This window comes from Hypoxylon fragiforme (genome assembly GCF_022984875.1).
Source record: "Hypoxylon fragiforme strain CBS 206.31 chromosome Unknown GGS25scaffold_5, whole genome shotgun sequence".
In the NCBI taxonomy this organism is placed as follows: Eukaryota; Fungi; Ascomycota; class Sordariomycetes; order Xylariales; family Hypoxylaceae; genus Hypoxylon; species Hypoxylon fragiforme.
The window spans coordinates 3,067,913-3,094,452 of NW_026054760.1; the positions used below are offsets into that span (position 1 = coordinate 3,067,913).

The 26,540-nt window shown below is 48.0% G+C and overlaps 9 protein-coding genes across 9 annotated transcripts; 4 read left to right on the forward strand and 5 right to left on the reverse strand.

Moving 5' to 3' along the window:
* Positions 1–175: 175 nt before the first annotated feature.
* On the reverse strand, positions 176–4,151 carry GGS25DRAFT_492075 (carbon-nitrogen hydrolase). Its single transcript, XM_049261166.1, has 7 exons — positions 3,414–4,151; positions 3,230–3,354; positions 2,772–3,095; positions 2,698–2,710; positions 1,893–2,647; positions 375–1,828; positions 176–298 (listed from the first exon to the last, which is right to left on the reverse strand). Exons 1-6 carry the CDS (start codon positions 3,422–3,424, stop codon positions 519–521), a joined length of 2,538 nt encoding a protein of 845 aa, XP_049117057.1. The 5' UTR covers positions 3,425–4,151; the 3' UTR covers positions 176–298; positions 375–518.
* Positions 4,152–6,734: 2,583 nt separating this feature from the next.
* Positions 6,735–7,867, reverse strand: GGS25DRAFT_295106 (uncharacterized protein). The gene is made up of 2 exons (XM_049257606.1): positions 7,824–7,867; positions 6,735–7,728 (listed from the first exon to the last, which is right to left on the reverse strand). The coding sequence occupies exon 2, from the start codon at positions 7,381–7,383 to the stop codon at positions 6,808–6,810; it is 576 nt and encodes a 191-aa protein (XP_049117058.1). The 5' UTR covers positions 7,384–7,728; positions 7,824–7,867; the 3' UTR covers positions 6,735–6,807.
* A 3,088-nt stretch (positions 7,868–10,955) lies between these two features.
* On the forward strand, positions 10,956–13,529 carry GGS25DRAFT_295133 (uncharacterized protein). The gene is made up of 3 exons (XM_049257608.1): positions 10,956–11,570; positions 11,628–11,870; positions 11,927–13,529. The coding sequence occupies exons 1-3, from the start codon at positions 11,285–11,287 to the stop codon at positions 13,294–13,296; spliced, it is 1,899 nt and encodes a 632-aa protein (XP_049117059.1). The 5' UTR covers positions 10,956–11,284; the 3' UTR covers positions 13,297–13,529.
* On the reverse strand, positions 13,530–15,123 carry GGS25DRAFT_295119 (Der1-like family-domain-containing protein). The gene is made up of 3 exons (XM_049257607.1): positions 14,940–15,123; positions 14,593–14,869; positions 13,530–14,194 (listed from the first exon to the last, which is right to left on the reverse strand). Exons 1-3 carry the CDS (start codon positions 14,984–14,986, stop codon positions 13,763–13,765), a joined length of 756 nt encoding a protein of 251 aa, XP_049117060.1. The 5' UTR covers positions 14,987–15,123; the 3' UTR covers positions 13,530–13,762.
* A 1,110-nt stretch (positions 15,124–16,233) lies between these two features.
* On the forward strand, positions 16,234–17,100 carry GGS25DRAFT_522095 (uncharacterized protein; the record flags this gene model as incomplete). Its single annotated transcript, XM_049264160.1, has 4 exons — positions 16,234–16,336; positions 16,399–16,713; positions 16,787–16,967; positions 17,016–17,100. The coding sequence occupies 4 exons, from the start codon at positions 16,234–16,236 to the stop codon at positions 17,098–17,100; spliced, it is 684 nt and encodes a 227-aa protein (XP_049117061.1).
* Positions 17,101–18,883: 1,783 nt separating this feature from the next.
* GGS25DRAFT_492130 (uncharacterized protein) lies at positions 18,884–20,653 on the reverse strand. The gene is made up of 2 exons (XM_049261167.1): positions 19,523–20,653; positions 18,884–19,467 (listed from the first exon to the last, which is right to left on the reverse strand). Exons 1-2 carry the CDS (start codon positions 20,530–20,532, stop codon positions 19,464–19,466), a joined length of 1,014 nt encoding a protein of 337 aa, XP_049117062.1. The 5' UTR covers positions 20,533–20,653; the 3' UTR covers positions 18,884–19,463.
* Positions 20,654–22,101: 1,448 nt separating this feature from the next.
* GGS25DRAFT_492137 (uncharacterized protein) lies at positions 22,102–23,407 on the forward strand. The gene has a single exon (XM_049261168.1). The coding sequence runs from the start codon at positions 22,278–22,280 to the stop codon at positions 22,944–22,946; it is 669 nt and encodes a 222-aa protein (XP_049117063.1). The 5' UTR covers positions 22,102–22,277; the 3' UTR covers positions 22,947–23,407.
* A 156-nt stretch (positions 23,408–23,563) lies between these two features.
* On the forward strand, positions 23,564–25,103 carry GGS25DRAFT_492138 (uncharacterized protein). Its single transcript, XM_049261169.1, has one exon. It carries the CDS (start codon positions 23,728–23,730, stop codon positions 24,913–24,915), a length of 1,188 nt encoding a protein of 395 aa, XP_049117064.1. The 5' UTR covers positions 23,564–23,727; the 3' UTR covers positions 24,916–25,103.
* Positions 25,104–25,206: 103 nt separating this feature from the next.
* Positions 25,207–26,518, reverse strand: GGS25DRAFT_531891 (uncharacterized protein; the record flags this gene model as incomplete). Its single annotated transcript, XM_049265537.1, has 2 exons — positions 25,207–25,554; positions 26,083–26,518. The coding sequence occupies 2 exons, from the start codon at positions 26,516–26,518 to the stop codon at positions 25,277–25,279; spliced, it is 714 nt and encodes a 237-aa protein (XP_049117065.1). The 3' UTR covers positions 25,207–25,276.
* Between the last annotated feature and the right edge of the window lie 22 nt (positions 26,519–26,540).

Here is a 26,540-nt window from a genome sequence, read left to right on the forward strand (position 1 = left end):
GCCCGTGCATCGGGTTAAGGCTGAGCTAATGCATGCGACATGGGGTAAAGAAATAGAATTGATTGGTTCGATCTCGATTTCAGATGGCACTAGTGAAGCAATGTACCTAGGTATCTAATTGTGTTACCAGCTAATGCATCACTGCATATATGTTGGTTGACACGCAACGTCAACCAACATATTTGAAAGACCTCACTTGAACAGAAATTCTTTATTTTACCTTTATTTCCGGAAGCCTGTCTACGGAAACACCTATGTAAGGCTTTGCAAAATACCTGTTATCTAAATATCGTCAGGTATGTTGTCAACAATTTCGATGAAGACTAAAATGATGATTCAGTCAAGTACCATATTCTACTAACACAGGTCAAGGTCAGAGATTCAACATATCAACATATAAATATATCATTTCAAATATGACAATATTTATAGTAGGAACATATTATACAGAATCAACAGAGCCATTCTTTTTCCAACTTCTTACCCAACGACTAGAATGGCAGTTGTCATGCCAATCCTCAAAAAACTGCACTCCTTCGCTTTTCATCTATGCTCCTATCTATGAACTTCGACGTAGGTACACGGGGTTGCTTTTTCGGTGGTGTGGGTATGCTTTGATGGGCAGTAGCGCTGTCATAATCAGGAGGCAGCACCATAGGCTTCGGTGTTGGTGGGATTCTTTCCCGGAAGACCTTCGGCGCTGTCGATCTTGTCTCCGGTGAGGCGCGTGGGCTCGGATTTGACTTCACGGCTTCTGGAGAGGGCATCGTCCCTGAGTACGAGTTTTCCCGCTGGTGTTTTGCAAGTTTAACTGGTAAGGCGACTTTATGTTCAGCCAGAAGCTCTGGGCTCTTATATCTGGTCAGATTGCTTGCCGGCGGCATCGGGTCATGTCGGAAGCGGCGAGCTGCAGACGAGGCTGTACTTGATTGGCCGTCGCTCTGGTTGCTGTTACGGCGGCCCGTATCTGTCACCAATTCATCAAGCCTTGGCGAAGAGATCGCACCAGACGGCTTCCGGTCATGTGAAGCCTTCTTCGACGAACTTCTTGTGGATGTCGTCGTTCTTGAAGCAGTACTTTTGCTCCTGTGCCTGGTATGCCGAGTTGTCTCGGAGGTCGTGTTCCGTGCTTCATAAAGTCCCAGTGAAGAGACAGCACCAGAAGCGAGGTTGCTATATGACTCTTCTGTCAATAACCCTTCTGGCGTTGTGGTGCTTTTGCTTCTATGCCTCCCACGGCTTTCCGGCCGAACAAACTTTCTATCATTTATCTCGGGGGAGTGTGTTGCTGATTTGCTCAAACTCTTATTTCTTGAGCGGGTTCCTTTGCTACCTTCCTTAGACATGTTGTTGGGATTGGGCGAATTTCGAGCACTAGAGTGACCGGGTCGCCCATCCAATGTCCCCAACCTGTTTCTTCCCGAAGCATCTTTACGTAACACGACAAAGTCGTCTTCATCTGGATGACACACCAGGCTGTCTCGTTTTGGCCGGTCAGCAGAACCCATTTGAAAGACCATAAGATCCGCATCCAGCCTTTCCATGTCAGGGGGCGGGATTACGTGCGGAAGACCAGGTGTTGTAGGTTTCGGCGTTGCTCTATCGTCATGATTCTGGTTCTCGGTTATACCTGATGGCGACATCCGCGCTACCTGCTCTGCTGAGCTGAGAGACTGCGAACTACTGTGTCTTTGACGGCTGGCGTTGCCGAACTTCGCTGAGGAAGGTCGTGAAATGGAATTGTCGACGTTCTCATCAACCACTCTATCAATTGGCCGAGAGGCTTCAGCTTCCCCAACGACATCATCACCTGAGGGCATGGAACGATCTATTAATTTAGCACCAAAAATTATTAGACTGCCTAGTATTAAGGGGCGTACGCAATTGCTCACAAGTGTCAGGTGTGCCCGTTTTCGGAGACTGCGTTGATGCAGTAGAACTCGAAACAGGGCGTTTCCATAAATAACGAGGGGAGGAAACCGGAGACTCAGTATATTCCGACCGAGGAAGACTCGTTGCGGTAGAAGTCGGCAGCGTAGTAGAACTGAGTGTGGTATAGCTATTGGCACTATTACGATTAGAAGCTGCTGATAGGTCTGGGCTATCGGTTTTATGGTCAGCTGCTCTGTCAGGCTTTTCTGAGCGTTTTGATGAAATCTCTGAAGAGTATGAAGACCCTCCTACACTGCGCTCATCGTTGGCGGGTAGCTGAGGCTCGCTAACTGAAGTATCGGCGGAACTGTCTCCATCTCCTGGGCGATAGACCAATTTAGCATTAGGGGGAGCGTCTGTATCCACAACCAGAAGCTCTTTACTGCCGCGGCCCAGCATACCATATACCGAAACTTCACCTTGCTTTATCCCAATAACAGCGCTAGTACCAGCATAAACTGCATCGTCTTCGATTCCGGTTCGATTGCAAAAGATGACGATAATCTCTTCGTCGGTCTCTGCTCGGATCAGTGGCTCTAATCTTGTGACCCAGTACGTCAAAGTGTCTAGACAAGGCTCTTTCCCATTTGAACTCCAAACTTGGAGGTCTTCGGTGGTAAGCCAAGCCATGCTAACGATGACTATATTGGCCCTAGAATCTAGGATGTGGAATGCAAATTCGAAGGCATGCCATGGAGCTTCGAATCTGTAAGGACTAGAGAATGGTTTAGCGAAGTCAACTACCTAGTCGATCACTCTACTCACTTTACGTCCATGCCTATGGCGGTTAGTTAATAAACTGATACGTTGACGATGGTGCGAGTTGATGGTGAACTTACAGATACCCATTGCTACGTTACCAAGGCCCTGGAGATGGTTACCAAAAAAGCCGTCTCCTTCAAGAGCCCAAGTTTCGTCCGTATAATACAGATGCGTCTTTCGATAATGCCCAATCGTATCTCCGTCAGGGTTTACGATAATTGCGGCATTGTAGTATTCGGGAGATGTCGGCCATCGATTCGAAATATCAACCTTTTCCGGGTAGGGACATACCACGACGCAATTATGCTTCAGTGCTGTTGTCCTAGCCCAGATAGAGGTTATCCCGGCACCGGTTGGCTCGAGGAATGGGGAGATGTCGCGCAACGACTTGAAGTTGTAGCCTAGGCTGATCAGCTTTTATACCCAGTTTCGGTATTCTCCCCCTCTGGGACATTGCTCTTCAGTCTCTGAAAGACTACTTTCTATACGATCGATAAATCAAGTGATGGGAATGTGTGCCGCTGTTCAGACGTACCGGTAAATGCCATCTCGGGCAGGACCAAAAGGTCCAAGCCTTCGGCATTGGCCTTGTTCAGGATGGCATCGGCTCGGTTTAGGTTGTTGTCGATGTCGCCCAGTTGTGGCGCAAATTGCAAACAGCTAAGAACATTCCTAAGCAAGAGATCTAGAGAAAAAAAACATTCTCCGACTTCACTTACGCTATCCTCATTTTAATGGTGTCGGTTTGAAAGTTCGGAAATGCGATATAGTCGTTCCGAGAACAACACCAACTGGATAATACTACCGACTATTCCCGATATAACTTCCAAGGTTGACAGGTATTTCAAGCCACTAGGTAGCTGGCGATCAGGAAGTCAATGGGGCATCCCCTTGAAATTTGAGGGCATTCCAGAGAGAAATCATATTCACAATGGCGGGGAGATATATAAGAAGTAGGTATTGTATTGATGTGATATGTGATGAGGAAGTTCACCTTGCAGATAGGTACGTACTTTATTCTTTAGCAATAGCCCTGGAGTGTTCCACTTTAGTGCCCCCGGTACCTACCCAAATGCCCCTAAAGGGCCCACCTGCCCCCCATAGTCCACCAGGGCTCATGCGATTCCATTATCGGTTGAGCCATCCGAGCCACTACAAGTTCTAGGCTTGAAGGGGTGGGCAGGGTACATGGATGAAACCAGCAGGGGGGCCTTGCTTATCTGGTGCTGTTGGCCATTCACAAAATTCTATTTAGCGCTCTGGAAATGGTTACTAACAGGCTTCGGCACATCATTGGAAGATCATTGAAGATTTACTACCCTAAGTTCGTAGTATACGCCGTAGAGGTGTAGCCCAATATGATGGTAAGCTTCAATGTTAAACTTTGTGTACTACGCCGTAGAATTCTCCTTTGTAATAATGATCAATGATGTGCATATTATGTATGTACGGGTGCTCAATGCTTACATCAATAGTACTTGGTATGATGCCATTTATTTCCGATTCAAGCCTCTCTACATGTCTTACATACGTCCATCATCCTATTCACATGTATAGTTGTCTCAGTTCACATCATCGCACCCGGGCTTAACCGCGTCGAGCGAGGACCTACAATTCTGCCCACAGAATATGAGGTATCCAACTGATATCAGTTTGAATGGGTCTTTTTTTAGGATATAGGGTAAAGGGTACCCAACAACAATCAGATGGATGCAGTGCCATTAGGCTGCATGTTGGAACTGACCACACCCGTCTGGAAGGTAAACGGATGGCCATGCTCGATGCGGCCGCGGCATACATACATCCTTTTCCCAGATGCCAGTTATGCCAGTCTAAGCCCAAATTATTCTAGGTTAGAAACGCAAGGTATAATTAGTCTGGGATCGCAAACACTGCCCTGACCAAGATTTACAACAGCTGAAATGTCCAGAAGAACAGCTAAATAGGTACATACTACCACTACTACTACTACGTATATATGTAGATGCTATTCAAATCATGCTTATCAGGGGCTTGATACTACCTACATAAGCAGGCATCGGAACGCTCTGATGTCCTTGAATCGGTCTTTTACCATCATTTTCGCTCCGCGATGCTATCAAGACCTCAAACGTAGGTCGCTTATTCTATGGCCGAATACTCATAGTGCTATTGTAATTACGAGCATTTTAACACCTATGATCTCAGCCTCAATAACAAATGCATACTATTCTTAAAATAAACGTACCTACATATTCCTCGAGGCTTAAGCTTATATTTAGAGTACTGGGTACCTACCCACCGTATAAGCTTGTGTTACCTGACTACCGGAACCCAAATACATGGATAGGTATTTTTATCTGCGCGCATGCACCTGGTGTTGGCTGCAAATTCAATTCGATTTACATACATATATATATATGTATGTATAACTACATAGTAGGTACCTAGGTATCTGGGGTATTACAAGCCAGCCTGGAGATGATGATTACGAGATGTACATAACTTATTTGAATCTGTGAGTGAGACGACTCTAAAAGGAGAACATGCCTCACCTATTAACATACCTATGAAAAGGCAATAAATGTTGCTACGCCTCCTCCAACATACTCTTATATGAATCCTATCATAGACATATACAATTTACACAGCATTAATCGTGCGACTGAGGAGCCTTATAACAGAAGAGGATCAGTCAACTCCTTCCTACGCAAACACCTGCCCAGATGGAAATACCAAGCGAACAGACTGAGCCTACCTACGCCTGTTAAGACTGGCACCTGTGCCTGCAGTCGAGACGTAAAGTGTATGTGTATACCTACAAGGCTAGCTCTATCCCAGACCGTCAACCATCGGCTTTCCTACCTACTATTACCCTCAGTGCTGTATCTAATCCTACAATGACGAAATCGCGGGGTATACCTAGTTAAACAACAACCTTAAGTCAACCATGCCTCTTACCTAAAAAGGGAGACATGGGAATCCTATATTTTATCCTGATTGTCGTACATAAACATGAATCCTTCCCCGTACCTATATTTAGAGCAAAATAAATTACGAAAATGATACCTAGGTACTAGGTACCAACAAGAAAGCAACAGCCATCGAATTACGTGGTAACTCTTCCTATGGTGGATATGGGCTTAACTAATCGTACAACGAAACTGTTATTTTTAAATCATAGACACCTAGGCACTCTAGAAGAATATCGGCAATTCTTAGAATAGGAACACATGTTTCATGTTAACTTCGATGCCATCCATACCTATGGAATCGGGGAAAGCCCCCCTGAACGGGGTGGGTAAACCGCCCCTGAGTCGAAGGATGTGGGGTTGGGGGAGTCAATTATTGGTGCGAATGAGCTGCATTAGTCAGGCAAGCGTTCAGCTCGGGAGGAGCCGCGCGCCCGACATCGTGGACTGCGCGCGCTTATGTGCCTACATACACTCAAAGACTTAATTAAAAATATATTAGAAGCCCTTAACTAAGTTAAGATTGATGGTTACCCATTTGCTATCCGTAGAGATGTAATACATAACTAACTAACCTAGTTAAAAGTTAAGTCCCTTCCCCTTCCCCCTTGAAATCATCCTCTCCTACAAATGTAAGTCTTCTGCCAGCTCCAGTCCAAACTAGCAATTACACGCCGAGACAGGATTCGGCCCAGCATCACCCAAGTACGAAGTCGAGTTGATATTCGAGAAGCCGAAGAAGGCCTGGCCGTTCTTAGTCGAGCTACGAAGTAGGATATATGTTAGCTGACCCACATAGGACCACCCCCTACCTATTATGAAGCCAGGTATGCGGGGATGAGGTAGATAGGTAGGTAAATGTAAAAGCTTACTTCACAATGGTCATGATACCTGCGTCGCCGACAGCCATGTAGCCCCACGAAGCGAAGTAGCCGCTGCCTTCGCACTCTCGGTTGTACCATTCCCACGTCTGCATGTCGACACCCTCCGGCGGCGTCAAGACGAGCATGCAGCGGGCGCCCGCCGGACTGCCGTCCAGGATTCGGAAACCTATCGTGACTAGGTGCTTCTCTATATCGACGTCTGATAGATAGTCTTCGGGTTAGCGGCCTGATATATGTATATTTCGCCCGAGATCGGACGCGCCAAGGTAAGCGGCTACTCAAGTTCCATGGCCTGTCCACCTACCTCGGAAAAGATCTTCCACCGCCCATGCGGTAGAAGACGGCGTGATATCATCATCAATATCATCACCATCCAGCCGCTGCCGCACCGCCACCCCATCCCGACGACGCCTAGTCCCCTGAGGAATCACAGACTTCGTCTGCTTGGGGATATCAGACCCGGTGTCGAGCGCGTCATCGGAGAACCCGAAGTACGCCTGGGATCTCTGGTCCGGGTTAACGAGCACCATGACGACGAACCCGAAGTCGCTATGCCCGCCGTCGACAGCGAACGACCCGTTCCCGCTACAGGAATCTTCCGCGAAAGACACCAGGCCACAGTCGCCGCCGGAAGATGTCGTCACGTTGAAGCTGCACTGGAAGGAACTGTCCGCGTGTTTCCCGGAGCTGGGGTCCACGGTGAAACTCCAGGCGCAAAGAGTATTGCTGTTGGATTTCGTGCGGCGCGCGTCGGAAACCGTCCATTCCTCCTTCGTTGACTGGGCAGATACAGGTACAGAGCTTGTGGCTAGCCCAGAAAGCGCGAGGGGAAAGCCCAACCACGATGGCTTCATGCTGAGAAAATCAGAGTAGATACGCTAGTGGTGATGCTGCGAAGATGAATGGGTATAGGTAGAGCCGATATCGATGCAGATGGACTTTTATATAGCTCTCCATCCGACTACTAGGTAATCGTCGCCATCATCATGGATACTAGCGTTTAGTAGCTGTGTACTGCAGTTTACGTGTTGTTCGTCAGGTCTCGAAGCAAACACCCGGAGTATCTACGGGCGCAAACATGTGCAACATAAATAGGGGCTTACACGGCAGCGCCCGCCTATTTTTGTAAGAGATTGAGTAGCAGCAACCGGTTGCTGGGGATTTGAGAATCTATAGCACCAGTACCAGATGCTTTATTTCTAAGACATTGCGAAGCAAGACCTGTTTGTTAGCTTGTTTGCTTGAGTGTTGTATCGTTAAGCTATCCCGAAGGCTGATTGCAGAAAAGACTCACCACAGGGATCTTGTAAGACACTCCTAGAGCATGTCTGTCGCCTGCCAACAGGAGCATTCAGGGCCATTTATGGGGGCCTAGTCGAGTAATAGATATGCCGTATAGGCAGGTGTTAACTGTTTCGGCCACTTCTTAACGTTGGGTTAAGAAGGAATTACTCTATCACCCATCACATTCCTCGTACTTAATATTGTCGTACTCATTCTGCCTATGCGCTGTAGTCAGTATATACATAACGGCTATTTAGTATATTCTGCAATATGAAAGGTTCTTCCAGTGAACCCCTGGCCTAGTGCCTTTTTCCCACAGGCGTAACCGGCTGAGACCCGTGTAAGGATGCTTGCGTAATCTACCACGTAGATAGTAGTGGCCCGTACGAACCTATTCTTATATTAGTGAGAAATCCGCGAACCAGTATCGGTTAGGTGTAGCATCAGAGGATAAAGGTGTTTGAAAAGATAAGAAAAGAGGCCGTAAAGTCTTCATATAAAGTTCCCAAGAACGCGTTATATATTGCTGACTCTCAATTTTCAGCCGCACTAAGGCTCTACGCGCCGACCTAGTACTCCATTGCTAAGCGATCGCGGAAACCACCGCATACGAGTTTATCAGCTCCTCGTGTAGGGGGGCTTCACGATTTCCCCAGCTACCTATTTAGCATTTAATCTCCAAAACAGATAATCGGGTTTCCTGGAAGTGGTCCGATATTGTCAAGTGTAAGTAATCACGACGTGAGATAGGGAGTTGGCAATCCCAAATACAAAGGCTAAGCTGAGTACTAGGTATCTCAAGATCCCTCAGATGTTCCAGGTCACCTTGAAGATAAGTACCTGATTATACGTGAAAGCCGAGTATCTTTGAGAGTTTTTATTTAGAAGTCGCTCAATGAATCTCGATATGCACCCTTGGCTTATTGCTCATAGGAGGCAAAGCATAATATCTCAAAGGATGAACTATTCGTGAATCCCTTGACTTGTCGCTAGGGCCAAGGGCGCTTATCAAGATTTGGTGGCACAAGAGGGAGAATCCCAGGAATTCCTTGATGTCTCGGAAGCACAATATTCCAATAACCAGTAGTTCTACTGTGAGGGATGAAGTTGTATTCAAGTTAGGCAGTTGTAAGTGCGACGACGTGAACTCAAGTATTTTATACGATACCTATGAATGATTCATCTCATTCTAACCGAATTCTGATGCTGATAGGGTGCTGTACCACTTTGAAAGCTATGCACGACGGTCGTACCCGGGTCAAACTTCATCTTGCATACCTAGTATGAACGGAATATGCCTACTTTATCGGTCTTTAAACCAACCAAACAAGATTTTCGACTGGTAAAGTTTTCATTATGGGCTGTCTTCTTCCAGGTTTCTTGTGGGGACTTTTGTTAATATTGGAAGCGAGAATGCTCTTTTTCCTTTCTGATTAGCGAGATGATGATGTTTGGATGTCTGTCTGGAATATTTGGCTGTGTGATCGGATTTCTGATTAGAAAAACAGTGGAGAAACCACCTCCAAAAAGCCATGTCACGTGCTTTGTCTTGGCGCAAAAGCCCTCCCCTCCTCCTTATCAGGGGCTATTAGGTCGGATCACCTCAAGGTAACTTCTGAGCAACATTAATGGCGTTTCCCAACCCTAACCTTGAAATACTATTAGGCATACATAGAAATTGATGTGTATGCTTATGTATTTCTCAACTGGGAAACAACGGAAACATATTTCCATATGTTTTCCCGTATGTTTCACTGGCTAGGAGAAGTATTAGGGTCACCGGTAACGTTCAGTCATATTCACGGAGAGAGCGCAGACCGAACACAGACTACAATCCGTACCGCTCCCAAGCTACACTCTAACCACCTTCAACGCTGGATGCTTCTAAATCATGGCAAGAACATCCCCCCAACGTAGTGATCTATTACAAGGTCCATTTAAGTCACTTAGTGGATTGAAGAATAAGTTCCCTAAGTGCGATCTGCGAATATTCATACATCAGATCTTTGGTGCTCAATCCCGGGCGCGGTTAATTACTGGAGCTCCTAGATGCAGCCCACATTCTGGAGTTGAACTGGCTTTTGGGAGGCTTGTCCCAAGGATACCCTAAGATCGATCGTAGATTGGGCAAATGTTCTAAAGCATACCGGGATCAACAAAAATAAGCATTACATGGTGAACAACTTTACCAGTACCAGCCTGGGAGGTGAACCGTGAAATAATTTCGCATTTAATGGTAGTGAAGTTGTATGCCTAGTAGGTACCTACATTCATAGGTTTACATGACCATGTAATCTGAAAGGGACCTAGGTCGGTGATCTAGTTTGAGGTGGTGGTTTGTTAAGGCCTTGGAGGTGGTTTTATTAGAATCGATCCAGGCCCAGGGGGGGGGGGGGGGCAGGATGACAGGTCTCATTTGCAGCGGGGCGTATGAGGAGAGAGAGAGAGGTTATGGCTGCATAAGCGCCGCTATGACAACGCTTTTCAACAATCATTGATCTATTTAGGCAGCTGCTAGGACCCCCATTTATTAATTTTTACTTTAGTATCTCAGTGAACTCTCTTTTCTTTTCTTTCCTTTCTTCAAGTTATTCTAAGTATTATTCCCTATGTCAACTGTGTATACCAACATCATGATTAAATTACCTAAAAACCTGGACTGAAGCGATACTTCCTTCTTTCATTTTTTACATAGGTACCTCCAGGGTAGACTTCTCCAATCCTAGATACACCGATGAACGGGCACTCCCTTCGTTCAAATTTGCTCTACTACATAAGTATTGAATATCAGCTGTGTGACTAGAGCTTTTAATTGGTCCAAGTTTCTACGTGTGGCGGGTTAGAAGGCCGCTGGTGTGGCCGGCGTCTGCATGACCACTCACGTTGCTTCCCGGCTGTTCGTTCTGAACCAGTCATTTCAACTACCCCGGACATAATCTTGGAGCTTTTCCTAAGTTCGGTCATTCTCGTCGCTTGCTCCCTCGCATCGGAGAGCCTACATATGCGCTTCTCTGTAGTTGTCAAGTTTATTCTCATTGGCCACTTGTGAAACAAAATGGCGGTAGAGTCTCCAGAGCGTCTTCTGATCTCGTGCCTCATTGGCCGAAGTTTGTTTGTTTGTTGGTTGGAGGGACTTTAGGAGTACAGTGTTGTTGGTTTTCCAGAATCTCACGGATCTTGGAGCCGCTTGTCCTGCATGTCGACATTTCGACGGGGCAACATGTAGTCATTCCTTTGAGATATAGCCCACAAGGGCCCCAGATCTAAGGAAGCTCCCATTTTCATACATCATATCCATTCTGTTCATATTACTTTGCTTCACAAAGCTATAACCCTATTAGAATTACCATATATCAAATAGACAATATCATTCTTAGTGGGTGCCTAGTCGATGCCATGATCAATATAGCAAGAAGGTACTACTCCTCTCGGCCGGCCTAATCATATTCTTGTCGACTCCCTATTCACGACATGACCCTGAATTTCCTCCATGTACTGCTGTGTCTTCTATTGCTTCGACAAAAGACAGCAGCATTACAAGTTACTCCGGGCTCATCGTGTGCGACTGTCTGCTTAGACGACTCTAAAGATGATTCGCAGAATCCAGATATATCATCCACGACACCGTCGGATATAGTATGCAATGACCAGGAATACACCAACACAACCAGTGGTACCAAGTTCAAGGCTTGTACAGAGTGTTTACAGGAAAGCCATGCGATGAGCAACGGAGAAAGCGATATCTTCTGGTATCTGTGTACGCCGAAATCATGGTCTCTAACATGCCCCTTATTTTGCTAACCTTGAGCTCAAGACAACTTACGATACTCGGTGGATAAGTGTCTTTACAATGACACCAAATCTAGCTCATCTCCATGTAATATCGATTACGCCTGTGCGCCTTTAAAGACGGCTTTGGAGGCCGGGAATCTAAACCCCAGCAATGGGACTCAACTCGATTACTGCACAGCTGATGGCGGTGCATTCTCTGGCTCCCAGCTAGACAATTGTATTCAGTGCTTTCGTTCAAGCTCGAGCCAGTTTTTCATGTCAAATTGTACGCAACTTACCCCATGTTTGAGTGGGATAAACCCCCTGACTAATATTCCACAGTTCTCACCGGATTGCAGGCTGGATGTGAGCAGAAGCCTCAACCAGGAGACCTCATCAGTTTGAGCGGGTCATTGTTCACACGATTTCAAGTGAATATTACTGCCACGCCCCAGAATCAGACAGCTGCCTCTGACAACGACGACGCCTCTCACACGAGTATGACTACTGGTGCAATCGTAGGCATAGCTGTTGGGGCTACATTGCTCTTCTTAGGCGGAACAGGCTTGTTCTGGGTTCATCATCGAAGGCGGAAGTATCAATATAACGACACTCTCGGCTCGCGAGACGGAAGCAAATCTATCTCTCCTCCGCCCATGGGGGGTTATCCTCGGTACTATGGAGGCGGAAACGACTCTTTGCCAGCCGATTGGGAACTACGAGCGCAACAGCCGTATACTTACAATACCCAATATTACGAACAGGTGGAAAAGGTGATGGAAAGCGGCCAGAATCCGAACCAAGCTGTCTTCGGACAGCATAGCACCCTGCCCACACACCCAGCTTACCTCCCGCGAGTGGCGAGCCGGAACACTAGTCGAAACGACACCCCTAGCCCGCCGCCGCCGGTTAAATCTAACAGGCCTGATACATTCGCCGTGAATTCCTACCTCAACGCCGCCACTGCAGCACCTAAAACGTTCCCGATGATAGCACCGGGACCCGCCACCAAGACGGTCGGAAAGAGCACACTTCCTCCTTTACCACCACAACAACAGACCCAACCACAAATTCAAATTCAAATTCAACCACCGCCCCAGCCACGAACGATACCACAGATAAAAATTCCTCCTCCTAATATCGCATCACATAATAAAAACCCATCCCAGCCCCGAACCACCGCCCCCTTCCCCGGCCCCGTGCCCCCTCCACCACCAGGCCCACCCCCACCACGCGCACCACAGCTCTCGCTCCCAGAGCCGTCGCGCGCCCGGAAGCCGATGAAGTACGCGCCGCCCCAGATAACCATCGTTCCGCCTCCCGCCCCCGCTCCACAGACACCGCCGCATTCATACCCCAACGACAGCGACAGCGACGAGTACGACGACGGCGACGAGGTCCTGTCGATCGGCTTCGAGATCATGGGCCCGCCGACCGCTCGAACCGGACCAGGGCACGGCATCGGCGACGGTTCGCGGTGGGAGCAGGAGTCGTTCGCCGGGTACGGGTCCAAGGTCGCGAGGACGCCGCGGGAGTATTATCTGCAGCAGCAACAATCATCATCATCATCATCATCATCGCAACTACCATTACAAGCACACTCACGCCCAGAACCGCAGATCATCGAGCAGCACGCCGTGGACCGCCGGCGAAGGGAGACGCAGTTCACGGACATCGAGACGGGTATATACACGGGCAGGTCTGAGGTATAGGTAATTAGATGTCTGGCATGTACCTAGGCACTTACCTCCACTACCTGCCTACCTAGTACCCACCTAGGTAGAGATGTATGTACAGGTACAATGTAATTAATCAGTCACATACATACCTACTAGGTACTATTAAATGGTGAGGGTCAAAATTGTGCTTTCTTCCTTTTCAGCGATTGGCATCGAAGGGCGAGCTGGCGTATTGGTGGACTACGGTTTGGGAAAACTAGGTACTCATGTATCATAGGTATTCAAGTAGCATGAAGTTTTTTTTGTATATTTAAGTGCGCTTTGGACATCGAAGAGAAACTTGCGGTGGCATACAATTAGCCATGCAAGTATCATACACGATCACAATATTGACCATAACTCAAGAAACGGAACTGATATGGCTTGATATTTGTACACATGCATTCTTACATCATGTCTCATTAAAGTGGTCTCACTGACTGTCGCCTACTGCTGGACCTCAACCCAGACGCCGACCAGGGCCCTTGGCCCTCCACGAGTTAGGTAGAGGGCCACTCCGGCTACCCTTGTCTGCCGGAGGCACCGTCGCCGAGCCGTAAACGGTATTTCGGGTGCCAGGAGTTCTCATGATCCACGACAAGAACCCCGGGGTGGGGATGAGGTTAGGGCCATTTCCGAACTCAGGATATATCCGAGTCAGAAAGTCGTGTAGGTGAGCAGCGATAAGGCCGGTAAGCCCAACCATCATGCGATCAACGCCGCTGAAAAGAAGGTAGGTGAGAAGCAAACAGTAAGGCATCAGTTGTGCAGGAACGCTGACAACATAGAAGTGCGCCTTCATGCCTCTCTGATCCTGCGTCGCCGTGTAGCATAATGCGATAAGCATCGCATCTAGTAATAAATACCCACTGGTTAGGAGGCCATTCAAGGGCTACAGAAGTCTTGGTTAGCAATGCTTTAAACCTTCGAATCGTAGTTTAAATTGTGGAATAAACAGGTCTCGCAAAGACAGCCAAGGAAGGCTAAGTATGTAGGGCGCTGAAAAACCACCCGAGCAAATGAGTCCGAAGACATCGCTCGAGTCATCCATTAAGACATCCCACCATGCCCACGACACGAGCTGACCCTTTTGAGGTATGCGAATGACGGGCCAGTCGCGGCGCAGGGGTAATCTTCCTCACGTTCAGGAACCGTCATAGCTGTAGAGCAAATTCCACTATGCGGGCAGATTGGTGAGGTGTTTAGGTGCTTGTGTGCTTGTGTGCTTTGTGTGCTTAGAAGTATAGATAGGATAGAGGAGAGTAGGGGAAAGAGTGAAAGACAACCTACAATTATGACACTGGCGACAAAAATGAGATACCACAGCATATCTTCCTTTTTGGGAAATTTAGAGCTGTTATTCTCGAGCTGACTCAAGTATGTGTATACAAAGTATGTGTCAAACAGTACGCTCAATTGGGGCCAGGTTATTAGGAAACTCGTAACGAGTAGATAGATGTCGGGAGGCCACTTAAGAAGTCGTGCGACGTTGAAGACGAAGGGCTCGATGTTTAACATGTGAGTGTAGACCCCAACAGAGCACAAGAACACAGCTGTGGTGATCGTCCTATCCAAAAAAAAAGTAATTAGCTCAACGAAGATAGACTCTTTGTTAGGAGATGCGATGTGTTGCTTACCTGGCAATGGGAGGCGTGTTCATGTAGATGGTAGTTACGTCCGACATGATGGCGATAGTTTAATTACAGCTCTCAAACAAGGCGACAACCTCTATACAGATAACACCACAGCAAATGGTATGACGAATATAGACCAAAAGTCCGATCGTGTAGAAGCGATTACCAGGCAGATGTCATTCAGACTTCTGGGTTTCTATAACATTGAATAGAAAGTGTAGAATGCGGTGAAGACGACACGTTTTTACTTTCTTTAAGCTGACACAGCTACGCGAACCTCAAGGTGGCACGACGCGTGGAAGTCTAGGCAACACTCCTGTTGGCATGTTGGTTGGGCTAATTGGATATTGCCGCTCGGTTAACATGGGAGAAGAGATGACAATGGAAAAAGGAAGAAGTTTTTTCTTTCTTAGAAAAGGATTCGTTGTCAAATTTCAATTTCAAAAGGTTGCGCTTAGCAGCTTTAGGTTTGTTTAGCCCCAATTACTAAGCGCTTTTTTTTTTTTGGGGGGGGGGGGGGGGGGGGGGGGGGGGGCTGTTTTTCCCCACCTCCTCTGTGGCTGGATGTCATACCTCACTGCTACTACTATGCATGTACATACAACTTGAACTTGCCATCTGGATCATTGATGTGAATAACTTACACCTCAGTTGACTACTACCTATTAGGTAGGACATACATACTACATAGTATTTACTCACCCAAAATACCTCTAACGCCATTAACTTCATCATCCATATCCGTTAGTTATCTATTTCCAGTTTATTATATTAAAGTAGTCTTCACTGTTCAGATACTACCGAAATGAGTTAAGAATCATCCCTCTGCCTATCCATCACCAGAAGATTCAACATAGCCTAGAGGGGTAATATCGATCCAAACTCACCCAAGCAACGAGATATTCCAGAATAAGATAATAGGGAAAACGAGCATATATAAACCATGACAATCCTATGTCCGACATTCAAATCTTTTACCTCGCCCGTTTTTGGATAGATGGGACTAGCCTACGGGGTCCTTTGATATGATGCCTACCCGCTTCGGCTCCGGGCATCGCGCCCTTGTGCTCCATATGTCTATCTTGCAGGTAGTCAGTCTCCAGACAAGTCTTATTTAAAATGGCAAGCCTTCCGGGTAGGAGTAGATTCTCTTCGCAGAGAGACCTGTGAATTAATTACCTACGAATCTATTCCCTTCTGCCTTCGGGGCTAGTTCGTCTTTTCCTCCATACGACTAAGTCGGCCTGCCACCCCCTCACCTTCCTATCCAGCGATTCACGATCCAAGATACAGCAAAATGACCGCTCAACATTGTCAAGCCTGTTTCGAAAATATCGTTGCCAAGGTAGGCCCTTATCACGAAAGGGGTGAATGGACCGAGATCGACGGTAGAAAGACCTGTGCGTATTCTCGCCGAACGCCTTTCACCAGTATATCCGTGTCTTAACTCATCACGCTGTAGATGTCACTGGCCCAAAGACAGCGGACCGCGGGATACTCTACATCTACGACGTGTTCAGCTTCCAGCCGCAGAGCCTCCAGGGCGCCGATATCCTCGCCTATTCCGCCTCCAAGCCCTGTTTTGTGGTCATGGTTGATTGGTTCAACGGTCGCGCCATTCAGCATGAATGGGTCGACCCGAACAACCAAGAAGGCCGCAAACTCATGCTGCAGTTTGTGGAGACCACAGCCTCACCCACCCTGGTCCTCCCCTCCGTGTCCGAGGTTCTTGGCAAGTTCAAGTCGATCTATCCTGGCGTCAAGCAATGGGGGGGGTGTCGGCTTTTGCTGGGGTGGAAATCTTGTGTCTCTGCTCGCAGCGAAAGGGGACGCGTCGCCATTCGTCGCAGCTGCCCAGTCTTCACCAGCGCGCTTAGATCCCGAGGAGGCCAAAAGTGTCACTATTCCTATGGCACTTCTAGCCCCTACTGGAGAAGATAAGACTGTTGTCAAGCAATACGGGGAGAACGTTCATGGAGAGAAACACGTCGAGATTTTCAGCTCCCAGATCCATGGATGGATGAGTGCAAGGTCAGTTATGCCGCCCCATAGAAGCATAGTTCATGCTAACCCCACAAGGGGTGATCTCGAGAACCCAGATGTCCGCTCAGAGTACGAGAGAGGCTATAAGACCCTCATAGGGTTCTTCGATAAGTACCTTTAAAGCCACACGTCGCTGGATACTTGTACATAGGTGCCTACCTAATAAAGCCATTCTTTTTAACCAGCTTAGTCAACCTTTTCTTAACTGACACATATGTCGCCCAAAATTTCGGCCGATAATTTTCCACTATTTCCGATGGAACTGAGCTCTTGACCAAGTGCATCACAAAACTAGATTCAAGTTGTGGTGCTCTTATACGGAAAGCTCCCAACACACATATATCCAATGCATCCAAGCAGGCGGGGGTACGGTTTTCCTTCGCAGACCGCCGAGAAGTGAGGGATATGTTGGATATATTGAGAAACTATAAATGACAGGTATCCGACCGCCGTCTCGGTTTGAAAAAGTATATCATACATCATATGACCCATATAACGCCACCAACCCAAAGATATTATCGTTATTCTCCAAGTTCAGTCTTGCCATTACTTCGTTGAAACCCTTATCTGTCATAAACCAGGCCGCTTGGAAGGAAAATGAGTCATGTACCAAACAACCACGCTGAACTAGAAGTTTCACTATTGGTTCATGAAAGTTCCGCATAGCCCGCATCAATGGTGTAAAACCGAGGGCATCTCTCAAGTTGGGGTCTATCCTTTTATCGCCAAGAAGCAACCGAACCACGGCTTCCTGGCCGCTGTGGGCCGCCAAAGACAATGCTGTGAACCCACTATTGCCGTTATAGGTGGGGTCTATGTTGCCGCATGAAAGTAATAAATTTGCAACATCTCTTTGGCCGTGGCCACAAGCCACCATTAATGGTGTATATCCATCCTTATCTGCAACAATCGGATCGGCCCCTTTCTCAAGTAGTAGCCTGATTACTTCAAGGTGGCCATCATATGAGGCTATATGGAGTGGCATCGATCCTCTATTATTTGTAACCGTTAGATCGGCCCCTTTCTCGAGCAGTAGCTTGACTATTTCAAGGTGGCCTTTAGCTGAGGCTATATGGAGTGGCGTCCACCCATCTTTTTCTGCAACCGTTGGATCGGCCCCTTTCTCGAGCAGTAGCTTGACTACTTCAAGGTGGCTATTATTTGAGGCCATATGGAGTGGCGTCGATCCTTTATTAGTTGTAACCGTTGGATCGGCCCCCTTTTCCAGTAGTAGCTTGGCAATTTCGAGGTGGCCATTAGATGAGGCTATATGGAGTGGCGTCCACCCATCTTTATCTGTAACCGTTGGATCAGCCCCTTTCTCGGGTAGTAGCCTGGCAATTTCAAGGTGGCTATTATATGAGGCTATATGGAGTGGCGTCGATCCTTTATTAGTTGTAACCGTTGGATCGGCCCCTTTTTCCAGTAGTAGCCTGGCAATTTCGAGGTGGCCATTAGATGAGGCTATATGGAGTGGCGTCAATCCATCAATTTCTGCAACTATTAGATCGGCCCCTTTCTCGAGTAGTAGCCTGGCAATTTCAAGGTGGCCATCATATGAGGCTATATGGAGTGGCATCCACCCATCTTTATCTGCAACCGTTGGATCGGCCCCTTTCTCAAATAGTAGCCTGGCAATTTCAAGGTGGCTATTATTTGAGGCCATATGGAGTGGCGTCCACCCATCTTTATCTGCAACCGTTGGATCGGCCCCTTTCTCAAATAGCAGCCTGGCAATTTCGAGGTGGCCATTAGATGAGGCTATATGGAGTGGCGTCAATCCATCACTTTCTGCAACCGTTGGATCGGCCCCTTTTTTCAGTAGTAGCCTGACTACTTCAAGGTGGCCATAATTTGAGGCCATATGGAATGGCACCCATCCTTTATTATTTGTAACCATTGGATCGGCCCCTTTCTCGAGCAGTAGCCTGACTATTTCAAGGTGGCCTTTACTTGAGGCCATATGGAGTGGCGCCCACCTATCTTTATCTGGAACTGTTAGATCGGCCCCTTCCTCCAGAAGCCGGATACATCCCAACTTCCACCCTTTGAAGGCAGCCGCAAGTAAAGCTGTACGACTAGACGCATCCACATAGTCTATATCTAATCTGGCATTTCCGGTCAGATATAAAATAGTATCTAGGAGACCTAGTAACGATGCGTAGAATAGTCGACTTCCTGATTGAATACTCCCCTCATATTTTAACAGGTTGTCTTCCGGGGCAGCATCGACTACCTTTCTCCATTCTTCCCAATTGCTGCAAGATGGATGGAAAAAGGCATTGACGTATTCAATCACATTCTTCGAGTTGGCTGTGCCTGGCTTGACATGGTTATGCCATAAAAATGCGGCGTACTGTTGGAATGCTTGGATGACATCGCCCTCTTCTCCTTGATGTGACTTTTCCCAAACTTCATCACAGTTCAGGTAGCGGAGGCATGTTATTGCCAAAATGTTGTTTTGCATTGCCTCGTTCGAGGATCTTAACTGCTCATTTATACTTAGCTGATCTCCAGGGGCCGGCATCTGGCAAAGGACATACTCTCTGACTGAGAAATGCGTCAAGTGGACGGTCAGCAACCCGAAATCCGAGTTTGGTCCCCGAGTCTCAACAAGAGATGCACAAAGACCCAGGATTTCGGTTGCGATATATTCCTTGTCAATAGCATCAGGAAGTCTTTCTGATATGTCATCGCATTCCACGTCAGCAAGAAGCAACGCGCCTGTGATCTCCCTAACTGTCATCGGACGTAATGCGAATGTGGCCCATCTTATAATTGCCATAGCTCGGATTCTATCGGCATCTGGTAGTTTCATGATTCTTGCCCAACTGTGATCATAAAGATTAGCTAAATTTGTAGGGGCTTGCTCGACTACTTTCTGTAGTTGTCTCACGTTCTTCCCGCCTCGTAGCTGCTCCTCTAGCATTTTGATGCATAGGAACATCGAGTCGAACCGATCGGCCATCCGATCTGCGAGATATTCACGGTCGGATTTGTCTTTATTTTGTAACTGCCGGTTGACAATGCTATGCGAGAATAGCGTAGCGTCGGGCTTCACGTCGTCGGGGCTTATACAATACTCTATCAAGTCCCATGCATTGCTGCTTACTTCTACACGCAAGCCGTTCCTAATATCTGATTCGTTGCGGCTGAAGATAATAAGCCGCGACTTGCTGTTAGAGACAGCTTGCTTGAGAGATGCCATAAATTCTTCCAGGGAGTATCGGGTACCCGTACACTCGTCAAGACCATCAACAATGAAAACACAGTTGGGTGTACTCTGGGCGATTGCCGCAAAAAGCTCCATGATCTCGGCCTGCGAGGCGGGCCGTCCATCTGTGTTCTCCCATCGCTCGCGCGCTAGATTGAACGCACAAGTATGTTTTGCTTCTCCATGCCTTTCCTTTTTCAAGATTATTTGAGAGATCCAGGATCTGACGACAATGAAAGGGTCCGCGCGACTTTCAGATTGAGATGAAAAAAAGTAGTATGCGAGTGGGAAGTGTGGGAAGTTGGCTTCTAGATCGGTGATAACTCTTGTGCACAACATCGTCTTTCCATATCCAGCGTGCCCATAAATCCACAGCACTTTGGCCACCTCTGAGTCTGTATCCCTCCAATCGTGAAACTCGGGGCGTTCCAATATCCAGTTGCAGGTACCCTGCAGTCGTTTTTGCACAAAATCATCGTACGCGGCGGTTGTCCATGTGGTTCCTAGCCAAGACGATAACCCTTTTTTGAATTCGTCTAAACGTATGAACGTATGAGAGTTATTCAAGATAAAGTAAGCGGAGTTAGATCCCTACCATTCCTATATTTCTCTTGAAGTGCTTCAAACATTTTCATAATCTTGTCGAGGGAAGAAGACAGAGGTTCATATGTTTCTATGTTTTCATTAGAGAAGGCAAGAAGTAGAAGCCACTAGTGTACATGTATAGGGACCACATTACCTTGACTTGCTTGCGTATGGCCTGTATCGTTCAGTTCTTGGGGCGGAACCAGTTCATAGAGACGCCGAAGCAAGGATTCGACAAGTTGGATCTTTTCAGATATTGTATCTTTGCCACCTGAAGCCCAGTCGAGCTTGGTCTTTCGTGATGTCGACCCTTGAAATTTCTCCAGTTGCGTCCGTTTTTTAGGGCGGACGTTGGAGCCTCGGGATGACGGGCCTGCCAGGGTAGGCTGGGATGATACGTTGGGCTGGCTATTTTCTGCATCGCCAACGATACCCTGGATGGATTCTATAATTTCATAGACGCTATTGAGCACTCCAGGATCATCAAGGGCCTTGTGGTGGTCATCCTTAAGTCCGTTTTGATCACATCCAACACTCTCGCTCCATTGCTTGTATAAAACTCTGGCAGCGTTGCTTAGGGCGAAGTAAGGCCGTGAGTCGGAATCAAATTGCTTGTAGGACTTAATTCCTTCAGTAAGTTCCCAGATAGTTTTAGGTAAGCTAGCCAGCCCTGCGGCGCCGATAACAAATGCTGGAATCTCTAGTCCTGACATGATCGTGAGTAGCACGTCGTCCTACTCTCGCAGAATTGAGTGGTGAAAGAATACCTAAGAACATATAGGCCAGTCCATAAGACACCTAAGCTGTTGATCCATAACAGAAGGTCTTGGAGTATTATCATTCAAGTTTGTCTTATTTCCATGTTGCAAGGTGTGGAGTAAAGTCATAAATACTAGCAGAGCCTTGCGTGGTGTGGGCGGGGAACTGGTGGCAGTGGCATTGCCAATTGGCGCCGTTGTTCCTTGCGTACCTAGGTAAATGCTCAGTTACCTACTGCTGAAATTATTATACCTGCATGAGGCTTGGGCGGGTGCATATGTAGGCTGACATGGAGGCATATTCGATCCCACGGTCAATGCAGGCCCTCCATCCCCTTCCATCCTGCGGGCTCGGCTCGGCTCACCGAGTGACTGGAAACTCCAGAAAGAATGACTTTGATCTCGGTGCCGTTTTGGTTCCTGTAGTCTGCTAAGAAGGATTGGATTAGATAAGGGGGTAGGTAGGTATGTATGATTTCTACCTAGGTATATTAGTTGATGTACGGATGATGATCTTCCAGATCTCTTTCCAGCTCGTTGGAATTGCCGAACTGACCCCACACAGCATTCATATGGCTATTATCTTCGAGTACGACAGTATCATCTCTTTTGCCAGTTTTGACAGATGCACCCTCGTCCCTTTACAAATTATTTAGGCGCCCTCCCCCAACTCTGACTTCTAGGTATGAATCTTCATCTTTTACTGCGTTACTCGAGACCGAATTCCTTTCAACGACGTCAATGATGTGGAAACTTACTCTGTCCGTCCTAGGGTTTCTCGCTGCCCAGGGAGCAGCGCAATGCAGCCGCGAGGACCTCATCGCCGCAACCGACAGCCTCCTCGCCGCGCAGACCGCCGGAACACCCGACACTGTGTCTCCCCTGGCCGACGAGGTCGCCTACCTGGAAGCATTCAAGACGGCCAACAGAGCAACCGGTATCCTGTCCCAACCGCTCAAGATCGACTTCAACCGTAGTCTGCACGACACCACGGCCTGCGCCACGTACACGGAGATCGTCGTGACGGACGCAGCACACCCATACGTCATAGGCACGCAGATGCGCTTCGTCGATGGCAAGATCGCCAACATCAGCTCTCTCGTCACCGACAAGGGCGACTGGCTGTTCAACGCAACCGGCACCTACTACTGGGCCTCTCGGGAAAAATGGGACCCGATCCCCGAGGCAGAGCGCGACTCTCGCGAAGTAATCCAGGCCGCTGCCGACGCCTATGCCGACCTTTTTAACGACAAATCCGTGCAGGTTCCTTGGGGCAGCCCCTGCGCACGTCTTGAAGGTGGCGCGTATACCGGATCGGGGTCGGCTAACGACAGGTGCGATGTCGGTGTTCCAAATGGTAAGTTATGGGAGTCCACAATCTTGAGTCCACTGCGCACTGCATGTAACTAATATGTCGATTCGTAGGAGTCGCACTGACGAACCGTCGCTACGTGATCGATGAAACTTTAGGTGCTGTCGACGTCTTCATTGACTTTGCCACCGTCCCAGATAGCCACGAGTTCCGGGTTGAAAAGGGGAAGCTTCGATATGTCCACACCATAACTGTGATGGGGGGCTAGAGCGATATGAAGGACGATAAAAAGTCGGCTTGTTAGTGTAGTGAAATATAGGGGTTAAGGCAAATAGGTACTGAAGGCTTCGGTCCCTACCTGCATACCCTAGGTAGTATAGTATATATGGGAAAATGTTTTCTAATGACTTGGAAATGAAGAAGAGTTTCATGATACCTACGCCCAATAGCATCGAAGCATATACCGATACATGTTTACTTCCCGAGGTCCAGATTACCAACAAAATATACGATTGCGATAAATCTAGCGGCGTGGTACAAAATCCAACCAAGTAACTTGAAGTAAGCACATGGCGAACGAACGAGTCAGGGGCTCCGCCCTTCCCACACCGCCGAGGATTTTGACGATAGTAACAAATTGTGTCGCAAGTGGATCCTCTAATAAGATCCACCACGTTCTAGGCCCTGGGATAATAATCTCTCTTTTTTTTTCTTCTTTTTTTCTTTTTTTTTTTTTTTTGCTTCCTCTTCTTCCTTGTAACTAAAATAAATCATCTTAAATTTCTTGTTCTCTCTTGTTCTTTTTCTATTTTTTTTTTCGCTTCATATTTTCATTATACAGCCCCTTCGAGACGGACCGCAAGTCTCGCCGAGGAGCCAATGAGCCCAGCGGTTCATCCGCTGTCTCCCACGAGCAGCCTACCGCCTCTACATTCTCTGACCACGCTCAACAAGGAACAGGTCTTCTCGTCCCTGGACAATCTAAATGATCTCTACTGTCCCGTTTCCCTAACACGGGCTATCAAATCCCAACTCCAGGTCAAAAAGTCACCACCCGATGTGCCAGCGCAGCAGGTTGACTCTGGCTACGTGTCCGAGGATGAGGACGAGAGCGAGGTAGACCCGGAAAGCACTGTAGCTGCCATGCGCGCCGATGTCTTTGAGCGCAACCATGCCATCCGCTGGCTAACCACTCTCATCGCCCGCACAGACGAGCTTCTCCTTTTGAGCGACGAGGAGCGCGAGCATGCAGTCGACAAGGCCTCCTACGTGCTTGCATCCTTCAGCAAAGCGGCCGACGAGGACGAAGAGGAAGACACCGGGATCACCCGCAGCTTTTCGTTCGAGTTGCATCTACCTGCTAAAGAAGAAGAAAAGGTTCCCATCAACGTGCTTCTCCACGACGGACCGCACGCCACCAAAGACCACACCGATGTCGGCCTGCAAAGCTGGGGTGCGTCCATCGTCTTTTCCGACCTCTTATGCGCGTCGCCGGCGCGTTTCGGGTTCGCGAGAGCTTCGCTCGGCTCCTCGCCGCGCATTATCGAGCTCGGCGCTGGCACAGGGCTGGCTAGTCTCGCGCTAGCTAAGGTCTTATCTCACCTGGATGTTGGCGCCGAGGCGCGATTGATCGCAACTGATTACCATCCCATGGTCCTCGCCAATCTGCGGTCCAACATCCGGCTTAACCAGGCGAAGGTGGAGACATGCGCGCTCGACTGGTCTGCTCCCGTCTTCGCAGCGCCGCTCGACGCCCCAGCCGATGTTCTGGTAGCGACCGATGTCATCTACGCGCCTGAGCATGCGGTGTGGCTGCGTGCCTGCGCAACGCGGTTACTGGCGCGAGAAGGTGTGTTCTGGCTTCTGATGACCGTCCGTCCGAATGGTCGCTTCGAAGAGGTGGTGGATTCCGTCGAATCTGGGTTTCAGGGGACTGAGCCGAAGACCCCCGAGGGCCGGTACCTGACCATTCTGGGCCAGGAGTTCGTGGAGAAGCGTCGTGGTGTCGGGCGCGGAGATGAGAGCGGGTATAAACTTTTTAGAATCGGATGGGCTTTAGACGAATGACTGCCTCAGACGCCTTGGGTAGGTAGATAGGTACCTAGGGATGACATAGAATCGGACATGGATGACGCATAACGACAGCATAGACTTGGTACATAACGGGAGAAAGGAAAGGCGTACGGTAGATACCACCAAGAATTTCTAGACACATAATTGACTCGGAGATATAGACTTGTTGATATAAACTTGCCTCGTTCTTATTCTCACTTCTCTGCTCTACTGTATGATCTATGTATCTCGCAATATTCATTTCCCGTGAGGAACAAACAACTTGTGTTCCGTGATCCAGGCATTGAATTCTCCAAGACTCCAGCTCACACTGGTGCGAACATAAGCCTTCCCGTCCTTCTCGAAGATAGCTCGATCATCTGGGCCCCTGAACGAGTTCGCTAGGATCTAGTTGGATATTTGGGGCATTGGTGGAAGAAGCTCCGCTATACTGGTGGCCGCCTGTCTTGATGGCCACAGCAATCTTCTTCTCTTTCGCGTATTTGATTGCTAATACGATATCTTCCTTCGTTTTAGGTTGGATGATCAATGCTGGATTGAGATCGCGGTCTTTGCCATAAGTTGGCGTCGCGTATTGATACTTGACATCGTTGTAGTCCTTTGTCCCTGGGACATATTGGTTACCGCTGACTCCTTCGATGGTCGATGGTTACTGGGTAGGTAGTTGAACACTTTCTTGATCTGGGTATGGGTTTGGGTCTGGGGCGGAATCTAGGTCAGCAATTCGAAGCAACAGTACCAGTGTCGCTTCTTGTAATTCTCGGCCGGTAATTCTTCATGATACTTCAGATACCTCAATGAGGTCAAGCCCATGTGCGCCATGCTTATCACATGAGTAACCCAGCCATCCCTTCCTAGCAGCATATGTCGTACGATACCACATTGTGTGAAAGGCTTTCCAGCCATGATGCTTGTTGAGATTCCACACCCTCTTGTGTCATTAGATGGCAGCCTCATGCGGTGACTTACGTTAGTTTCGTAGCACATAGTTTTGATTATTCACACAACGCGACCTGTTACCCAATGGACTGACTGATTACTTGGACTTGCATGCAGCACTACATGAAGAAGATATAGATATTATTACAAGCAACTTATATATTATCAAGTACTAACCAGGTACCTACCCATTATCATATTCAACATCGACTACCTACCTACGTCGAAGAACATCCAACAATTCCGCCGTCCAATTGATCCCACAAGACTCGCTCGGGAGACGATCCATCTCCTTCCTATCGTTAGCATCCGGAGCAAGGTTACCAACTTTCAATCCAGACGTAGATGTATGTTCTATCCCCAAAGCTTGGCGAACTTCTTCGGCCGATACACTTCCTGAAAGCATAACTTCCGGGCTCGACGTCCACAAGTAGCATCCGGTGCCACCAGAGAAGTTCTCACGTGAAGCGTCCTGTCTCAAGTCTATTTGTTCTGTGTGGTTATCATTAGGGCCTTCTATGGGTGCGAATCCAGGGATCTGCTCCTCAATACTGTCTACTGACCCATCATTGGACTCTTGGGTCGGTGGTTGAGAAGCTTGGTCTAGGTCAAAGCAGAGTGAGATAAACTCATCATCTGACAGCATGGTTGTTGACATGTTTGCTGGTGGCTTTGAACTA